We start from the raw sequence: 17,330 nt of genomic DNA on the forward strand, positions 1-17,330 counted from the left end.
ACACACTGGACCGCTCCTCCCTTGGTTCCTTTGACATCGAGCGGAAACGACACTAGAGGGAGCTGGGAATTTTACTGAATGCCAGTCGTGTGTCTAATTACCGCCTGAAGACACAAGATATTGCACCAAGTGTGATCAAGTGCCTGCGAACACATGCGCATGTTTGCTAGCACGTCCTAACCTGCAAGCTGTGCGTTCAAGCCTGCGGATCTGTGTTCAGATTTACTCCACGCACCTGACTGGAAACAGAAGACACCTGTTGTAGAGGTTGCGGCTAACCTTGTTTACGGCACCTCAGAGTCGCATTCGTTCATTCGTGACGTTCGGATCCTCCTGCCAGGCTTCGGGGCTCAAAGGCGCCATTTCCTCCAGACGCCCTGTTTAATTAGGAAGCTCTTCCTGATTTCACCCTCTCTTACAAGCTGTTTAGATGGTTGTTTGTTGTGGTCCAAGCGTGGCAAATGAGCTGCGGTGCATATGTCGGACACAAGCCATCTCTGTTCGGTGCTGCGTCAAAGCTCCCTCGCTGTGACAAATTAGACATTGCTCTAACCCGACGCGCGCCGACTGGCCAACATAAACATGCTGAATTCGGCCCGTCTAATTGGGTTTGCAGATAATCCTTTATTATTTGAAACATCCCTGTTTCTGCAGCATGTAAATCTTATGCCGGCTTTAAATCAGCTGCCAAGTAGTATTGAAGTTTAATTGAATTACTCAAAGGAGCTTGGGGCTTTTGCTCCTAGCTGTATTTCTAGGCAGTTGGTACGACTCCAAAATCACTTTCTAATGGTCTCATTGAAGAAAATGTGTTTGTGGTTGAGGTTTTTCTGCTTGTGATTGACTCCATCAATAGCTATATTGCTGAGGGTGAATATGTAAGCCGTAGTAATTTCCGTCTGATAGAGTAGAGAGTCCAGTCCCTGGGCTTACGGTAGACTCCAGTGTAGATCTTCCACTGGAGATGAAAGGAACCCATTCATAGAAGGTTTCACTAGGGAATGCTCTTTGACAGCGAGGTCTTACACCTTCAAACACAGGCCTGCTGTTGTCCATACATGCTCTGCTTGGTTTAAGCTTACTGCACCTCATGAAAATAAGATTAATGACAAAAGCTTTTATAACTTTGCATATTATTAATATTACTATTAATAATAATAATAATAAGAAGAAGAAGAAGAGGAAGAAGAATGTTGATGATAATAATAAATACATAAATTTGCTAAGTTGTTTGTGATATTTGTCATTTTTTTATTAGTAGTATTATTAATAAAAGTAATAATAATAAATATCCAAAGTTATGAAGGATTTTGTCATATTTGAAAGCTTTTGTCATATTATTATTATTTTCATTAATAATGTTGATGATAATAATACGTACATAAACAATACAGTAATATGTTGTTGTTGTTGTTGTTGTAATTATTATTAGTCACCAACAACAATATTAATATTTGTAAATAAATCATATAATTTTATACACAAATCGCACATTTGTGATTAATAATGACAAATAATTGTGATCGATTGTCTGTTTTACAGCTTTGACAATGAATCATTTGTTAATTAATAACAATTAATTACAATGAACCTAATAAAGAAAATATAACTGTTAGAAATGTGAAGTGTAGTGTAGTGTAAAAAAACAAAACAATCACTATGACCATATCACTGACCGTAACAGAAAACACTGTCTTAGCTTGATAAGTCCCGAGCACCCAAAAATCAAATGAGATATGAGATGGTGTCATTTGCCTCTGCATGCAGCAAAGTTTGGAATTACTTGACTTCTATTCCTTCAATAAATCTGCATGTCTCTATTGCCTTTCAGATACAGGACTTGGCGATCCGCTGCATCCAGAAGAACATTAAGAAGAACCGGGGGGTGAAGGGATGGCCGTGGTGGAAGGTCTTCACCACTGTCCGTCCTCTCATTGAGGTGCAGCTCACGGAAGAGCAGATCCGCGGAAAAGACGTAAGCATGCATCTCCTATCATCTCTCACCTACCTCACTCTCTCTCTTTCTCTTCCTCCGAGGTTACCCGTCCTCACAAACCACTTCAAATTCTCTAAATCACCATGTCATGTACAGGTGTTGCCTTTTGACAATACTACAGCAAAATTTAAAGCCCATCTGCTTGGCTTTTTAATGTTCCCAGTCTTTCTACCCCAGGGGTCCCTCTCGAATTCAGCTGCAGCTCTCGGGCGCACCCAATACGCCTGTCTCTTTGATTACTGTCTCTGCGGCTTCGACTCAATCCGAGTGTTTGTGAAGAGTCGTGTGTGTGTTTGTGTGTGCGCTGAGTGGCAGGGCTGTGTGTATGCATACATTACCTATGTAGCCCGTCGGATCAAAAACATCCGTGCTCCCTGCGGGGGAGCTGCATTAGCAAGTCACAAAGTTTGTGCGTGTGCGTTGGGCCACGCGTGTTTGTGTGCGTGCCTTCCGCTGGGCCGCTTCCCGCTGAGCTCTGTGTAGCCATGCAGTCAGACGTCCCTCCTGCGAGAGACAGACGGATGCTGACGCTGCCTCCAAACAACCTGCCTGCCTTAAAGAAAAAAAAACAGTCACTTTCTCTTCTGCACAAACAGCCTGCGGAGCTGCAACCCATTGGCTGTTTCAGTTTCTCAAGTTAGCAAAGTTTGGAGAAGTGTTTGTGGTAATAGAGTGACTGGGCTTCAAAACTGGGCATAATTTCTTCCTCTCTGTCATTGTGTTTATAATGTCAATTACACATAGCTATGTGCTATGTACGGTTATCTGTCATTATGTCACTGTGATCGTCTGAGTTTATTCTTCTGTTGGATGTGTTTCTTGTCAGTGTCTCTATGTCTTTGTGTTTTTCATTTTGTTCTTTTGACCGCCTGTCTCAGGAGGAAATACAGCAGCTCAAGTTGAAGCTGGAGAAAGTGGAGAAAGAGAGGAATGAGTTAAGACTCAATAGCGACCGACTGGAAAGCAAGGTTTGTAATTTACTTCACTTTAAATTCACTTCAATTTCTGTTCACATTCAATTCCAATTGAATAAACACTCAATTCAGATAAGTTTTACTGGCATGATAAACAAATGGCTAAACCATTTAAAATAAGAAAACATGGGCAAAAGTATGTGTACATCCCCGTCTATGATTTCAATAAATTTGGTGAAGACGAATCCCAGATTTTCTGACACAATTCTGTAAATTCCAAATTTGTGGCAATACTTACAGAGCAAACATGACAATATACACAAATTGAGGTCTGTAAAATATGTTTTACTGGGTCTGGTGTGGAAGAACTTGACTGACCTGCACAAAGCCCAGTTCTGAACCCTATTAAACACATTTGGGATGAATTGGAATGCTGACTGCGAAATTCCTACAACCATGTTCTAAAGTCTAATGGAAATAATTCCCAGAAGAAGCATATTGTTGCACATATTTTTTAACTAAATGATCAACAACCATCAACGTTTTTGGTCTACAGACTGTTATGAATATTAAAGAATTACCATGTACACTATTGCAAGTATTGCATCAATCACATTGAAAAAAAAACACTTTCTCCATTCACACGAACATGCATGCAGTCACGAACACCCAGACCTTATAAACGGTCCCCTTGTTCCCAAACAACCCCGTGTGAAATATGCAAGATGATATCTATGTGAAGTGTGACATGTACATTTGAAATGAGCTAATACTGTAAATAATAGCATTGAGCACGCGTGCTCGGTATTGCACGCAAGTTTCATGCCTGCGTATCATGCATTTCAGATCACAGAACTGTCCTCAGAGCTCGCCGATGAGAGAAATACAGGCGAGTCTGCATCGCAGCTCCTGGAGTCTGAGACCTCTGAGAGACTGAGGCTAGGGAAAGACATGAAAGATCTGCAGGTACCACACACATACATATCCTTCTCCACACAGCTAGAGTTTTGACTTAATGGTTTTCTATAAGGAAACTCCTCATGCCTGAAATGGATTTTTTTAGGAAATGCAGAGACAGTGCAGTTGTCCATGCAGCAGAGCATCAGCCGTTTTCAAATTGTGTTTTCTTGTATCAAATAATTTCAGCGTATGGACAAAAAAAAAAGTTATTTTTTAAGTGATGTTCTGTGGTGGCATCACATGTATTCTTGACGTAGAAAGCAATCCCAGAATGCATTGCGAGGGAAAAACCAAATCCAAGATAGCAAACCGATTGAAAATATCTTTTTTATTTGCTGTAATGCAGAAAAGCAGTGTTAAAGGTAGTTTAGTGTAATTATAAATTATTTTACTCAAGATTTGTGTGTGCTGTGTTTTAAGCCTCACCACAATTTTACAATTTCTCTACAGAACTTTTTCATGCTTTAATAGACACAAGCCACAGAACTTTTTCACGCTTTAATAGACACGAGCCATTTAAAGTTGTGTTGTCTCATAAATATCTCCGCAAGTGCATAGGTATGAACAGATTGTGTGTGAAAGAGAGAGAATGCAGGTATTTATCTCTATTTCCTGGTGTGTGTATGTGTTGTGTGCTGTTATGCATCTCTTAGGCTCAGGGTTGCCTGTCTGAGCAGATGTTCTCAATATTTCCCCGAAGAACTGAGAGTTGATGTGTTATGTGTACGTTTCAGGCCAAATTTGATGCTATGAAGAAGCAGATGGAGTCTATGGAGATGGAAGTGATGGAGGCACGACTCATACGCGCATCGGAGCTCAACGGGGAAATGGATGATGATGACACCGGTTTGTTATTAACAAAATAATACAACCTAACTGTAAATTGTTACCTACTATGTGTAATGTTCTGCTATACTGCATACTGATTGTATGCTAGCTCTATTCTGAACATATCAGATCCAAACCTCCTTTACTTGGGTGCTGCTGCCTCTAGCCCCAAAAAGTTTGGAATTATCAGACGTATAATGGGATCTGAGGGAATAGATCCCGCTATGATGGCTGGGCTTAGAGCAAAGACTCAGAACTATCAGACATCCCCTCCATCATTTAGGTGGAATTGAAGGGTCATCTGAGAGGATTCCAGGAGTGTGACGGCCCACAGCTTTGCAGCGAGGAGCAGCGCTTCAGGTGCGCTGAACGTCCTCAGCGTGGCTCCTCCAGACAAATGAGAAAATAATCTGTGGCATCAGAGCTGCTGCTTCTCATTAAGCTGTTTATATGGAAATGCCGGGGGGCACAGAAAACATGCTGTCTCGCTCACCCACTTTCTCTCTTTTCTCATGACCGTAACCACCAATTCAGTGAGCTGTTACCTCAAAAACTGTGGCGACCACATTAGTCTGATTTGTGAAGAAATTATTCGGTCTGATTTGCAGTTCAACCGGTTTATTTATAAGAACCAGATCAAAAGAATGAGTCACACGTTATCATCACATGAACATTTAACTGGTGATAATATTATCAATGTTTAATCGTTCATCAGCTGTAAAAATGGCTCTGCAAGTGATCCCGACAATGTTGTTCCTATATCTTGTTCTGCGTTTCTCACTTTGCATCCCCTTACTGTATCGCTCTCACGCTATTGGTGGTGAACCTGTTCTCCATTACGCCTGATGGAGATCATACTCGGTCTTGCTCTTTTATTGCAGATTAAGAAGATTTATGAATAGGGCTCATTTTAATGTATATCTCAGACAGGTGATGGCTTATTCTCATCTCTGACCTTAATGTCACACAGTTAATCTCGGAAGTTTAATTCTTAGGCATGAATGTTTGATTTAGTCCTTTTCTCAGTAATGACGTTCTCTTTCACTGATGTCATGGCTTTGGCCACCTGCACTCTGTATAGCACAGCTAAACCATCTCAAATATCTTTTATAGATCTGCATTGATTTTTAAATGTGAATCATCGGTATGTTTTTAATCTGTGTAGGTGTTTTGAAAGAAACTATCAGTGGATAAAGAAAGTTGAACGTTTCTGGGACCATAAATGCCGTCACATACCATTCATTCAGATGGCATTGTATAGCCGCTGAAAAAATTAAGAGAATGTTTCAAAATTATTTTCAGTTTTTCTTAATTTAATGTTAATAAGTATGTGTTTAGGTAAAATGATTTTTTTTTCATTCCGTGAATGAACAATATTTCTCCCAAATTTCAAATGAATGTGTTGTTTCAATTTGCAGAAAATGGAAACTGTAGAAACAAGTAAAAAATGACAGAAAATGTGCTCTGTATTTTTTAAAGATATTTAAAAGATATTTGAAAAATTATCTTTTTATGTGATAACCTCGTATTCATGTGTCTTGTCATGCTGTCAGATGACTTTGTCACTCCTGAAGTTTGATTTTGTTGAAATTCGCTGGACTGGTATGGCCACAATACATCAAGAAATGCTGATTAAATGACATTTTGGAAGGGTCTCTTAATTTTTCCCGTTGATGCATTTTACGCTCATATTTTTGAAGTTAGATGAAAATAGGTGAAAATGATAATCACATTATGTACAGTTTTGCTATGGCATATGCTATGAAATATACACAGTAAACACATTCTGTGAGCAGCTGATCAGATATTATTTGGTGAATTCATTTGACGTTTTCCATGTTGGCCACAATCAACAAGATTGTAGTTTTCACATTCAACAGTCCAGGGCTCTTAAAAAAAGACACTCTAGTCTTTCTTTTTGAGAAGTTGTCATTAAATCGGATTATCTGTGTATGTATGTGCAGGAGGAGAATGGAGACTGAAGTATGAGCGAGCCATCAGAGAGATCGAGTTCACCAAGAAGAGACTCCAACAAGAGTTTGACGATAAACTAGAGGTGGAACAGCAAAACAAGAGGCAGCTAGAGAGAAAGGTACTGTAAGGACTCACACATACAAATTCGTTTCACACTTTAATGCTAATAGCGCTGATCGTTTTTCCAGCTTTTGGCACCTTTGCAAATGTTTGATTTTATTCTTTCATACTAGGCCAGTTGGACAAACACAGACACAATATTTTATCGTCTTCTGGTTTATGTGAACAGAAATATAATTGTGGGGGTAATGTGAGGCACCATGCATTAATAAATGATATAGTTCGTGTAAAGGTAATGCAGTTGCTTTTATTTATTGATTTAGCTGGCATTCGCTGATATAGGTTTTTATCTTTTTTGTTTCTGACTTAAATATGTGACATGCCCTTAGACAGTGGCCGGAATCTATAATAAACCTCTTTTCCTACATCGCTATGCATCGCTGTGCAAATGCCCTCCGTGTTCTGTACCATACATCATAAAGACTCAAACTGACATTGCTGACTCACACAACAGCATGTGCCGTCTCAAACGCGTATTGACTGAACCTCACAAATCTAGACAAGAAAAGATGCATGCTGGTTTGGATCCAGATTGACAAATGCATCTGTACAGACTCATTGAGAATCCGCGTGCATTTGTGTGCGTGTGCAGCTGGCAGACCTGCAGGCGGACCATGAGGAAGTTCAGCGTGTGGCGCAGCAGCTGAAGAAGAAATGCCAGAAACTGACAGCAGAACTGCAGGACACCAAACTTCACCTGGAGGGTCAACAGAGCCGCAACCATGACCTGGAGAAGAAACAGCGCAAGTGAGTCACCCTATAATGATGGATGAGAGATTTCAAGAAATGGGTAATTACGGCTCTCTGGGGCCTTTCTTGGGATGTGGCGTCAGCTTTGGGTTTATGTATGAGTCGCAGATCAGGCGGCACTTTATCCTAACCAGGCGTAATGTGATAAATACGACAACTGAGAAATCCATCCATGTTGATCTGATTTTGTTTTGAGCAGCTGTGGCCGTAACAGTCAACAGCATGACAAAACGTCTTGTCAGTCTTCAGATCCTTTTCTATTCTACCACCAAACTCATGAGTGAAATCTCATTGGTTTAAAACTGTACATCAATCATCAACTGTATAATATTTGATCTGTATTCAATTTTTCCTAGCTAGGATCTAAAAAAGTCGCCTGCATTTTTATATCATTTTTAATACATTTTAATGGCTTAATATCAATATTCCCTTCACCACTGTCTGGTGTACAATAACTCATACACACTGGTGAACCTTTCAAACAGGCCCCGAAATTTAACCGGTACCACTACCCAATGCCTCTCCTGCCAGGGGTGAGATAGCCTTGAATAAACCTGCATGACTTCCATTACTCGGAGCGGCAGGCTGTAAGCAGAGGGCTGGCGGTTAATGCGTGAAGTTACAGTCGCTAAGCCTCTCTAGGCTGAATAAACAGGCGGAGACTGCGGAGGGAATGTGTGAAAGTCCACTTTAAATGTAATGATCAGCCAGCTGCTACAGGGCAGATTTAGTCGAGGGGAGGGGCTTAGAGAAACCCTCCATCTCAGTGTGGGGCTCGGATTAACAGCGAGAGTTGCATAAGACTCATTTACGGGATCATAACAGGGCCTCTGAGGAAAACAGGGAGAGTGGCGGGGGAGAGGGATCTAGGAAATGATGGAAAAGAAAGAACTGGTTTGCCCCACAAACAAAGCCGACCCCCCCCCCCGTATTGTTGCCCATTTAAGAGTTAACCCAATCAGAAAGCTTCCCTTAATGCCCCTCCTGACGTTCACGTCGCACAAAATACTGTAAGGCTTAGATGAGTTTGACCATCTTACAACACTCGGCTATGCTTGGCTATTTCAGAAAAAGCAGGTAGGTTTTATTTTAATGTTTCGTATTTTGTGTTTTATCGTTTCGCTTTTTATTTAGTCAATAGTAACGGTAAAGCTAGACTTTCTGGTGATCAGCAAAGCATCTATTCAACGTTCTGTACATAAATCTAAGTTTCCTTTTTTCTGAGATTGAAATTTTGTGTGTAATATGTGCAGGTTTGACTCCGAGCAGACCCAGTCGCAGGAGGAGGTGCAGAGAGAGAGGAGCCAGCGGGAGAAACTCAGCAGAGAGAAGGATATGCTGACCGGGGAGGTGTTCAGTCTCAGACAGCAACTGGAGGTCAGTAACCTCCCTTATATCATGCGCTGCTTTGATATTTGGCTCTCACAGGCTTCACCCAGCTGTGACGTACATGAGATTTCCTCTGCTCTCTCAGGATAAGGATCTGGAGATATGCGCTGTCAATCTGAAGCTGGAGCAGATGGAGGCGGAGCTTCAAGATCTGAACTCACAGGAGTCGAAGGACGATGCCTCGTTGGCCAAGGTTAAAAAGCAGCTGCGTGACCTTGAGGCAAAGGTCAAAGATCAGGAGGAGGAGCTCGATGAGCAGGCGGGCACCATTCAGATGCTGGAGCAGGTCAATTATAGCCAAACCTAACCCATACACGCATGTTTACTTGGCTGTCTATATGAGGATATGTTATAGACTTCTTACTGTAAACTCATACACTGAAGACGTCATACTATAGACTTTCTACTATAGATGGAGACCTCTAGAAACATCTTACTATAGACTTACTATAGATTATAGACAATACAACTATAAACTGTAAACTTCTAAGTATAGACTTATAATTGTACACTAGATTTATAAACAGTAGACTTCTGATAGACTTGTAAACTATATACAGTACATTATGCTATAGACTGATATATTATGCACATCTTACTATAGACTTACTGTATATACTATGCACATATTACTATAGACTTGTATGCTATGCAAATCTTACTATAGATTTATATACTATGTACTTCATACCATAAACTTATAACTCTACACTTCTTACTATAGACTTTTAAACTGAAGACTTCTGACTTGGGGGCGATTCACATTTCGCGTCTTTTGCATGTAGACACGCGACAGGCGCGCAAATAGGGAGCACATTTTTGTAGGCGTGTCGGCACTGCATCGAGATGAAAATAGTTCAACTTTACAGAGTGCCGGCACGTCGTGTGACAAGAGAAAGCGTTGCGGCTCATGTTGTCCGTGCGGTTTTAGACGCGAAATGTGAATCGCCCCTTAAACTGTATACGTCTTACTATGGACTTATACTATGTTCTTTATACTATAGACTTATAACTGTAATCTTTCTACTATAGATTATATACGTTAGATTTATAAATTGTTGACATTTTTATAAAAAACTAAATTTTTACCGACAATCCCAGATCCTTACCTCACCCTCACAACATTTTGTATTTTTGGATAACCATCAGCCAAGTAAAAGGAAAACGGGTTTCATTGTATTCAGTTGGCTGATGTTTAATGGATTATTGCTTGCACATTGTCCACGCACAGAATTTTCACCTGTCACGCATAATATGCTAACGTATGTAGATGAAGAAACTGTCAATACTCACAGTCTGTATACATTATAATTATTACAAAGAAATTATTCATTGGCCCACACAACAATCTGTTTTACAAACACATCTGTATGCACGTAATGTGCATCGTGACGCTGTAGGTGTGGATTTGCATGCGCTAAGATGTTGATGTTGTGACCTGCAGGCCAAGCTTCGTCTGGAGATGGAAATGGAGAGACTGAGACAGACGCACTCAAAGGAGATCGAGAGCAAGGATGACGAAGTGGAGGAGATCAGGCAGTCCTGCAGCAAGAAGGTACGATACGAAACAAACCACACAAGCCAACAACAATAACTATATGCTTGCAATCATTCATTTTAAAGTAATTTAATTACAGTTATTTGTGATGCATTTTGATTACATACTGTATATTACCAATACTGTTTAAACCATAAAACATCATGCAAGTTATTTTATTTCTCAAGCATAGATTAGAGCACATCAAATTCATCTTTTATTAAAAATGATGTTATATTCATTACGTTATTTGTAATAAACTCAGTGCGAACCACCAGCCAGCGCTCCTTAACTCAAACTTTGAAACAGATTAAAGCCGAACGCCTTCAGAATGGCAAGTTTGTTCCATTTCAAATATTTTAATTGCTGATGTTTGGTTTTATGCAGAACTCGTTTCACCTCCCGTACAACATAAATAAACAAGTCATATTCAGCCATGTGTTGAATAAAAATGTTCATTCAGGGTTGTTAAGTACATCCAGCGCAGCCTCTCGCCGCAGATAACGGCTGTGCTTTTGTGGAGTGTCTCTGCCGTGGAGGTGCAGATAAGCTGAACTCATTGAGTCTTGTTTTGATGTATAATTCATGGGCATCCTCTTTTATTTTTCTCACGTATGGTTCACCTTTTCCTCCTCTCCACTTAACCAATATAGTACATCCCATAATTACCCTTCGACTCACAGCCGAGTCTCTGATTGACACTTGAAGGTGCTCTGAATTGTCTAAAGACATTTTTATGGAATGTGTTTTTATGTCTGAAATTATGGTAAATAATTGGATTGACTCTTGCAAACACACCGACTTCACAAAGACCATAATGGCCTTTTATTATGATTGTGTGTGTGTAGCTGAAGCAGATGGAGGTGCAGCTGGAGGAGGAGTATGAAGAAAAGCAGAAGGTCTTGAGAGAGAGGAGAGATCTGGAAGCTAAGCTTATGAGCGCTAAGGAGCAGGTACATAACTCAACACACTGAGCCTTTACTTTTACACTAAAGGCAGGGAATAATCCTCACTCGCTACTGTGTATATACAGTATATGTGATCCTAAAGGGAGATAATGACTTTAACGTGTAGCTAAATATTGGTACTTTATATGATTTACAATTTTTAAAAATAGACATTGACTTATTAACCCCCCCCGGTATGTGCAAATGTTGGCAATGAATGCTTTTATTGGTGTTATATTGACCCCAAATATTTTAATATATGATAAATGAAATGCATTTAAAAGGTTACTTGTTTTTATTCACTCACATTTTATAATAAATATTAGGACAAAACGTTTAAAGCTTATTTAAATGCTATTAATTATAACTATTAAATATTTATAATATTTCATAAATTGATTTACATAGACGTTTACATAGAACAAATTTTTTTTGTAGCACATGACTTTATTGGAAATTTGAGCCCAGTTTTTATAGTCAGAACAGTTTATCACATATTAAATAAACACAAATTTGCCTAAATGATCAACTTATCGCTGCTATCCTTCTGATACCTTGTATCTCCATATTTCATATATATTTCATAAATCATTATTATTAGTCAAGTCTTTATGTTTGTCACTGGGTTTTGCAAATATCTGACCTATAAAATGTGCTTGTCAACTTTGACAGCAGTATTTAATCATTTGAAAAGTACCGTGTTTTTTCCTCAAAAATCCAAGGTTTCCGGAAGACAGTGATGATATTTGTATAATGTTCTGAAAAAGAAAAAGAAAAAACCTGTTTGACATGCCAATGTTAGACTTCAACTTCATTTCCAACATCAGCAAAATGTGATTTTCAGAAAATTGTCATTGAAAAATGCTGACCAGTGCTTATGTATCCATGGGAATCAAACCCTGACTGTAGCTTTGTTGGCACCTGCTCTGCCTTAAAACTATTTGGCAGAAGTTATATTTCTTGATAGATAAAATTCGTAAATGTAATCACAATCATAATTTATACCTGTAAAAGAGGTGTGTATAATAATCCGGGCCTTTACTGTTCCTCAGGTGAGCCACAGAGATGTGGAGACAGAGAAGCGTTTGAGAAAGGACCTGAAGCGCACAAAGGCTCTACTGGCTGATGCCCAGATCATGCTGGATCACCTGAAGAACAACGCTCCCAGCAAAAGAGAGATCGCCCAGCTCAAAAACCAGGTATGATATCCGTTCCTCAGCTCCTCGGCGGATATCCATCATGTGTGACGTTCAGTAGTGAGAAGAAACCTCCCAGTGTGTACATTTTATCCATTAGCGTGTGTGTGTGTGTGTTTCTTTACAGCTTGAAGAGTCTGAATTCACATGTGCTGCTGCAGTCAAAGCCAGAAAGTCAATGGAAGTGGAAATCGAAGACCTCCATGTGCAAATGGACGACATATCCAAATCCAAGCAGGCGGTAAGTGTAAACCATGGCTGTCTTTAAAAGTCAATTTGGTGAGACCACCTGTCTTCATCCACCTTCACAGGCAGTCATTTCAATTATTTACAACAGGGAAATGATTTGCGCCCATAATGGCACGTTTCCGAGCCTGAATCTAATTCGAACAGGATATATCGTTGTAAAATACATTAGCCTTTAAAGGTGTCAGAAATTAAGAAATCAAGTTTAACCTGAGCTTTTGTTATATAAAAGCTCATTGTATTCAAACGAACATCCTGTAAGTGTCAGAACTGAAGTCGTCCAATTACAACTTTTATTGACACGAGGCTCAGCCAACGCCAGGTCCTGGAATGTACCTATCAATGACGTCATTGATAGGTTGAACACCGCCTCCACAGAAGAATATCAAAGACTACTTCTCTAGCCCCGCCCACTGGTTTGCGAATGATTTAAGCCATATACACATGGCACACTGCTGTCTTTTGGAACTGTTATCCAATCATAGAAGTGGGGATTTACTTCCAAGTCTGCAATGCGGCCCGCCCATAAAAACCGAGCGTTTCTTGAGCCGGCCTCAAAACCAGGGTAGAAAATAGCCTATTACTTATTGATTTTGATGTTTTTGAATGTAAAAACCACGTGAACGTGACAAGTAGACCTCAGACAACAGTATAAAATAATAAAAAAAGGCCAGTTCATGACACCTTTAATAATTCTATCACTGATTCTGTTGCTGCCAGAAAACAGTTATGTCCAGCCAAATTGTGCTATTTTCTTGATACTGTCGCCATATTGTTTAGTCTCTTTTCGTTGTTTTTTCCTGCCTGTCGTGTTTGCTCAGTTCTCTGGAGCAAGAGACACTTCTGACAGAAGAGCGCAGTGAGCATTTTAATTTTCTATAAAGCCTCAGCCGTGCCGAGACATTGTTGTGGTGCCGTGAAGTGTTTTTGTCACCTTTTTTGGGTAAAGCTAATCCTGGTCTCTTGTCTGAATATTGTCATATTGATTAGCAGGAACATGATAAAAGGTCTGGTCATGATCAGCCTCTGATCAGCTAAAGGGCCTGGCTGTCGTCCTCCCGAGAGCTCATGGATTTTCACTAGAGGATTAGATGACGACGCATCGCTTTGATGCAATAATCCTGACAGAGTGTGTTTAAAATGGCAGAAGAGGGAATCTGTATCTGCATCTCATGTTGAAGGGTACAAATACCGTAGATACATATTAACACCTATTCAGAATATTTAGCTACTTGGCTGATGAGTGGGAGTGTGAACTATGATGGAACGATGAGATTAGCCAATCATAACAGAGGTTATTGGCATACATTTTTAAAGGGACAGTAGCAAAAACCGCCGAAAACGGAGAAAAAGAGAGAGAGAGTGGAAAATACGTAACAACTTTTTTCAAGAAAAATAGTGCAAATACATCGACTACCATTATAAGTGGACTTCAGGGGAAAAGTAAAATGCTACAAAAAGCAGCATGTTTGACCTTCAATATCACTGAGTTTTGATGTGTGACAGAGAGTGTGAAAAGAAAGGTTGCTTTTACAGAACTTCTCAGATGAGAACTTGGCCTCGCTTCATTGCTCAGAGAAGATGGACTGAAAGTTCAGAAGGGAACTTTGATTCTTTTTTTACTAGGGCTGCAGTTTCTGCATGTGGTCATTTTTATTTAAAGATTTCATTTTTGACTCGGATCAATTTGGGCTTCTCAAATAACAAACAGGCTACAAATGAATCACCAGATCATTGTAAATAATTCATTCCAATGAAAGTGTTTTCCTTGACTGAAAATGATTAGGTGGGGACCATCAAGTGTGTTACACACAAACAAAAATAGAAAATTATATTTGTACAAAATCCTTTCATTTCCTGCGTTCATGCTTACAAATTCATTAGTGGTGTGTGATGTCATTTCTAGCTTTTAGTCCTCAGAGATTAGCTGACTGTATTGTTGAGGTAATTATATTGAATGGAATTAGACCTCTGAGACTGTGTGACAGAGCAGGCAGTCAAGTCCAAGTATAATTGTGCTGTTTTCTGAGAGATTTATGACGTTGGAGATACTGTTTAGTACGGATGTGTCAGGCCTCTTTAGGGAACTTGGGTTGTTTAAAAAGACAAATGAGTGCTGAACTCAGAGCTGTGGCTTAGTGGTTAGCCACACATCATATAGGAGATTCAGGTTAAAGTAATCTGTTTTCTCTGTGCTGTCTGTATTATTATTATTATTATTATTATTCCTTGATTTTAAGGTTTTATTCCTATTTTATAAGGTTTATGTAGTGTCTAACAACACGTTTACGTACACACAAGGTGTAAAACACTATTACTTTGTTATAATAGGCAGTTTTTCTTACCTTACTTCTTGACTGACTCTCAATTGATTCGTTCGGCGAATCATCCGTCTGATCCCCTCCTTTCCGCCAGCCTACTCTGATCTGATTGGTCAGATGGTCTAGTCTGCTGTGATTGGTCTACCGCGAATGAGGCTCACGAGCTACAGTGTTTGGGGGAGGAGAGTGAAGTTTTCGCGGGCACTCCTAGCAAAACGTAGGCGGGGACTTGTATGTCGTGACGTAAATCCGTGGCGGTTCGCGAATCGGACTAGGGCACGACTCGTTTGCGTGATTCAGAGTCAACCCTTTTTTTCCAAGCCAATAACTTATTATTCATTCACCTTCGGCTTTACAGCTTGGCAGACTGCTTACATTCACACACTGCATGAAATGTAATTTACATGATCTCGTAATATGTAGTCTTTAATATAAAATTCAGTCATTATCAAATCGTTACTTTTTTAATAACCATTATTTACCTCATGATCCATTACTGGTGTTATGGTATATGATTAATCGCGATTTATTACGCAGAAAAATACTGATGTTATTTGAAGAGTTGAAATGAGTGTCATTGAAATTTCGTATACATTTTTAGGGCTGCACAATATTGACAAACAATGCAATATGCGATAACTGCTTAATAATGCAATGTACAGTATAGGATATGATTATGCTATAATCAAATTGCAAAACAATTAAAATATGTTTTAAAAGTATTCAAATCATTCTGTTATTGGGCAGTGCAAGTGTTACGCATGTGACATTTTCAGTCAAAACTATAACATTTTCAAATAAAAAATGTTGATCACAAAAAAAACCTATAACATTTTCTGAGAATGTGTTTATTACAAATATATTGAGTCATCCGTTTATATTTTACTAAACCCCTGATGATAGAGTCCAAACATCAGAAAAATATCAGTCTATGCATGAGTTTTCTATTTAAAAAAACTTTTTTATTGATGCGTTATGGATTTGACAAAAAAGATGCGCTTCTGAGAGACAACATAGTAGGGGATTTCTGTACAACCACAAGTAATAATACACAACAAATAGCGAAGAGAAATTTTCATGTGTCCATTTATGAGGAATATGGACCGCTATAGATGTGACAATTCACTTACCAGACTATGAAAAACTACGCTTTAAAACAAAAAAGTGCTTTAAAAACTTTAAGAAAGACTTCACATGGGTATTTAAACCACCAAATGTTGACATCTGGTCTATCAGCATGGTGAAAACCTTTGGTTTTTCATCTTAAGGTTGACATTTGACCAGTGCACTATATGCACATTTGCAATACTTAAATCATCTCAATATATTGTGCCGCTCTAATTTTTCTATATGCACCTATATGCATGTTTCTGCTCTGATGATGGTGTTTGGTTCTCCTGCAGCTCGAGGAACAGCTCAGCCGCCTGCAGAGAGAGAAGAATGACCTGCAGTCTCGCATGGAGGAGGACCAGGAGGACCTGAATGAACTCATGAAGAAACACAAAGCCGCTGTTGCCCAGGTAGAGTAACTCTCTCCTGCGCTCCAGGCCCATCAACATACAGAGCCTCTCGCTTGCATTTGTATACAGTTCTTTACAACAGATCACATACACAGACCTGCGAACCATTCTTAATAGACCGTTTCATCGGAAGCGCGCGCACCTGACCCCCAGTTAACTTCCGGTTTGTGTTTGGCTAATGTCTAATAATATAACAATTTATATTTTATTTAATTTATGTTAATAATCATTTGTTTTATTATTTTACTGTATAGTGATTGTATTAAATAAACAATTTGTTGAATGGGTCCTTTATTTGGTCGCATTTAAACAAACCGTATGGTACATTGACATCTAGCGGTTGAGCTTGGTATCGGAGTCTAAATTCAAAATATTGGCGAGACAAATTTAGCAAAGTCGGTTTCTTTTGTTTGTTGTCAGAAATAATCTACAGGCACTCTTGTTTGTGAATGTGTACCGGAAGTTAAGTTGGGGTCACAAAAGTGCGCATGCACAAAATGTTTGTTTATGTTGTTAAGATGAAACCGTCTATACATTCATCCGGAGAATTAAGACTGCTCACAGAAATACTGCATTGAAGATTATGTTTGAGAGCTTTGAGAGACTCAAATGTTTTAAGGGAAAAAATTATT

At 39.3% G+C, this 17,330-nt stretch overlaps 1 protein-coding gene across 11 annotated transcripts in view; it reads left to right on the forward strand.

The window, feature by feature from the left end:
- The window catches only part of myo18ab (myosin XVIIIA b), a 104,615-nt gene that overhangs the window by 69,791 nt on the left and 17,494 nt on the right, over positions 1-17,330 (forward strand). For all 11 annotated transcript variants that reach the window (XM_057350290.1, XM_057350291.1, XM_057350292.1 and 8 more), the window contains 13 exons: positions 1,832-1,975; positions 2,875-2,964; positions 3,757-3,876; positions 4,605-4,716; positions 6,663-6,790; positions 7,385-7,539; positions 8,796-8,919; positions 9,017-9,217; positions 10,376-10,486; positions 11,317-11,421; positions 12,468-12,614; positions 12,739-12,852; positions 16,582-16,698. In XM_057350290.1, the coding sequence (XP_057206273.1) occupies positions 1,832-1,975; positions 2,875-2,964; positions 3,757-3,876; positions 4,605-4,716; positions 6,663-6,790; positions 7,385-7,539; positions 8,796-8,919; positions 9,017-9,217; positions 10,376-10,486; positions 11,317-11,421; positions 12,468-12,614; positions 12,739-12,852; positions 16,582-16,698 (1,668 nt within the window). The remainder of the gene's footprint in view (positions 1-1,831; positions 1,976-2,874; positions 2,965-3,756; positions 3,877-4,604; positions 4,717-6,662; positions 6,791-7,384; positions 7,540-8,795; positions 8,920-9,016; positions 9,218-10,375; positions 10,487-11,316; positions 11,422-12,467; positions 12,615-12,738; positions 12,853-16,581; positions 16,699-17,330) is intronic.

This window comes from Triplophysa rosa, linkage group LG14, assembly GCF_024868665.1.
Source record: "Triplophysa rosa linkage group LG14, Trosa_1v2, whole genome shotgun sequence".
Classification (NCBI taxonomy): Eukaryota; Metazoa; Chordata; class Actinopteri; order Cypriniformes; family Nemacheilidae; genus Triplophysa; species Triplophysa rosa.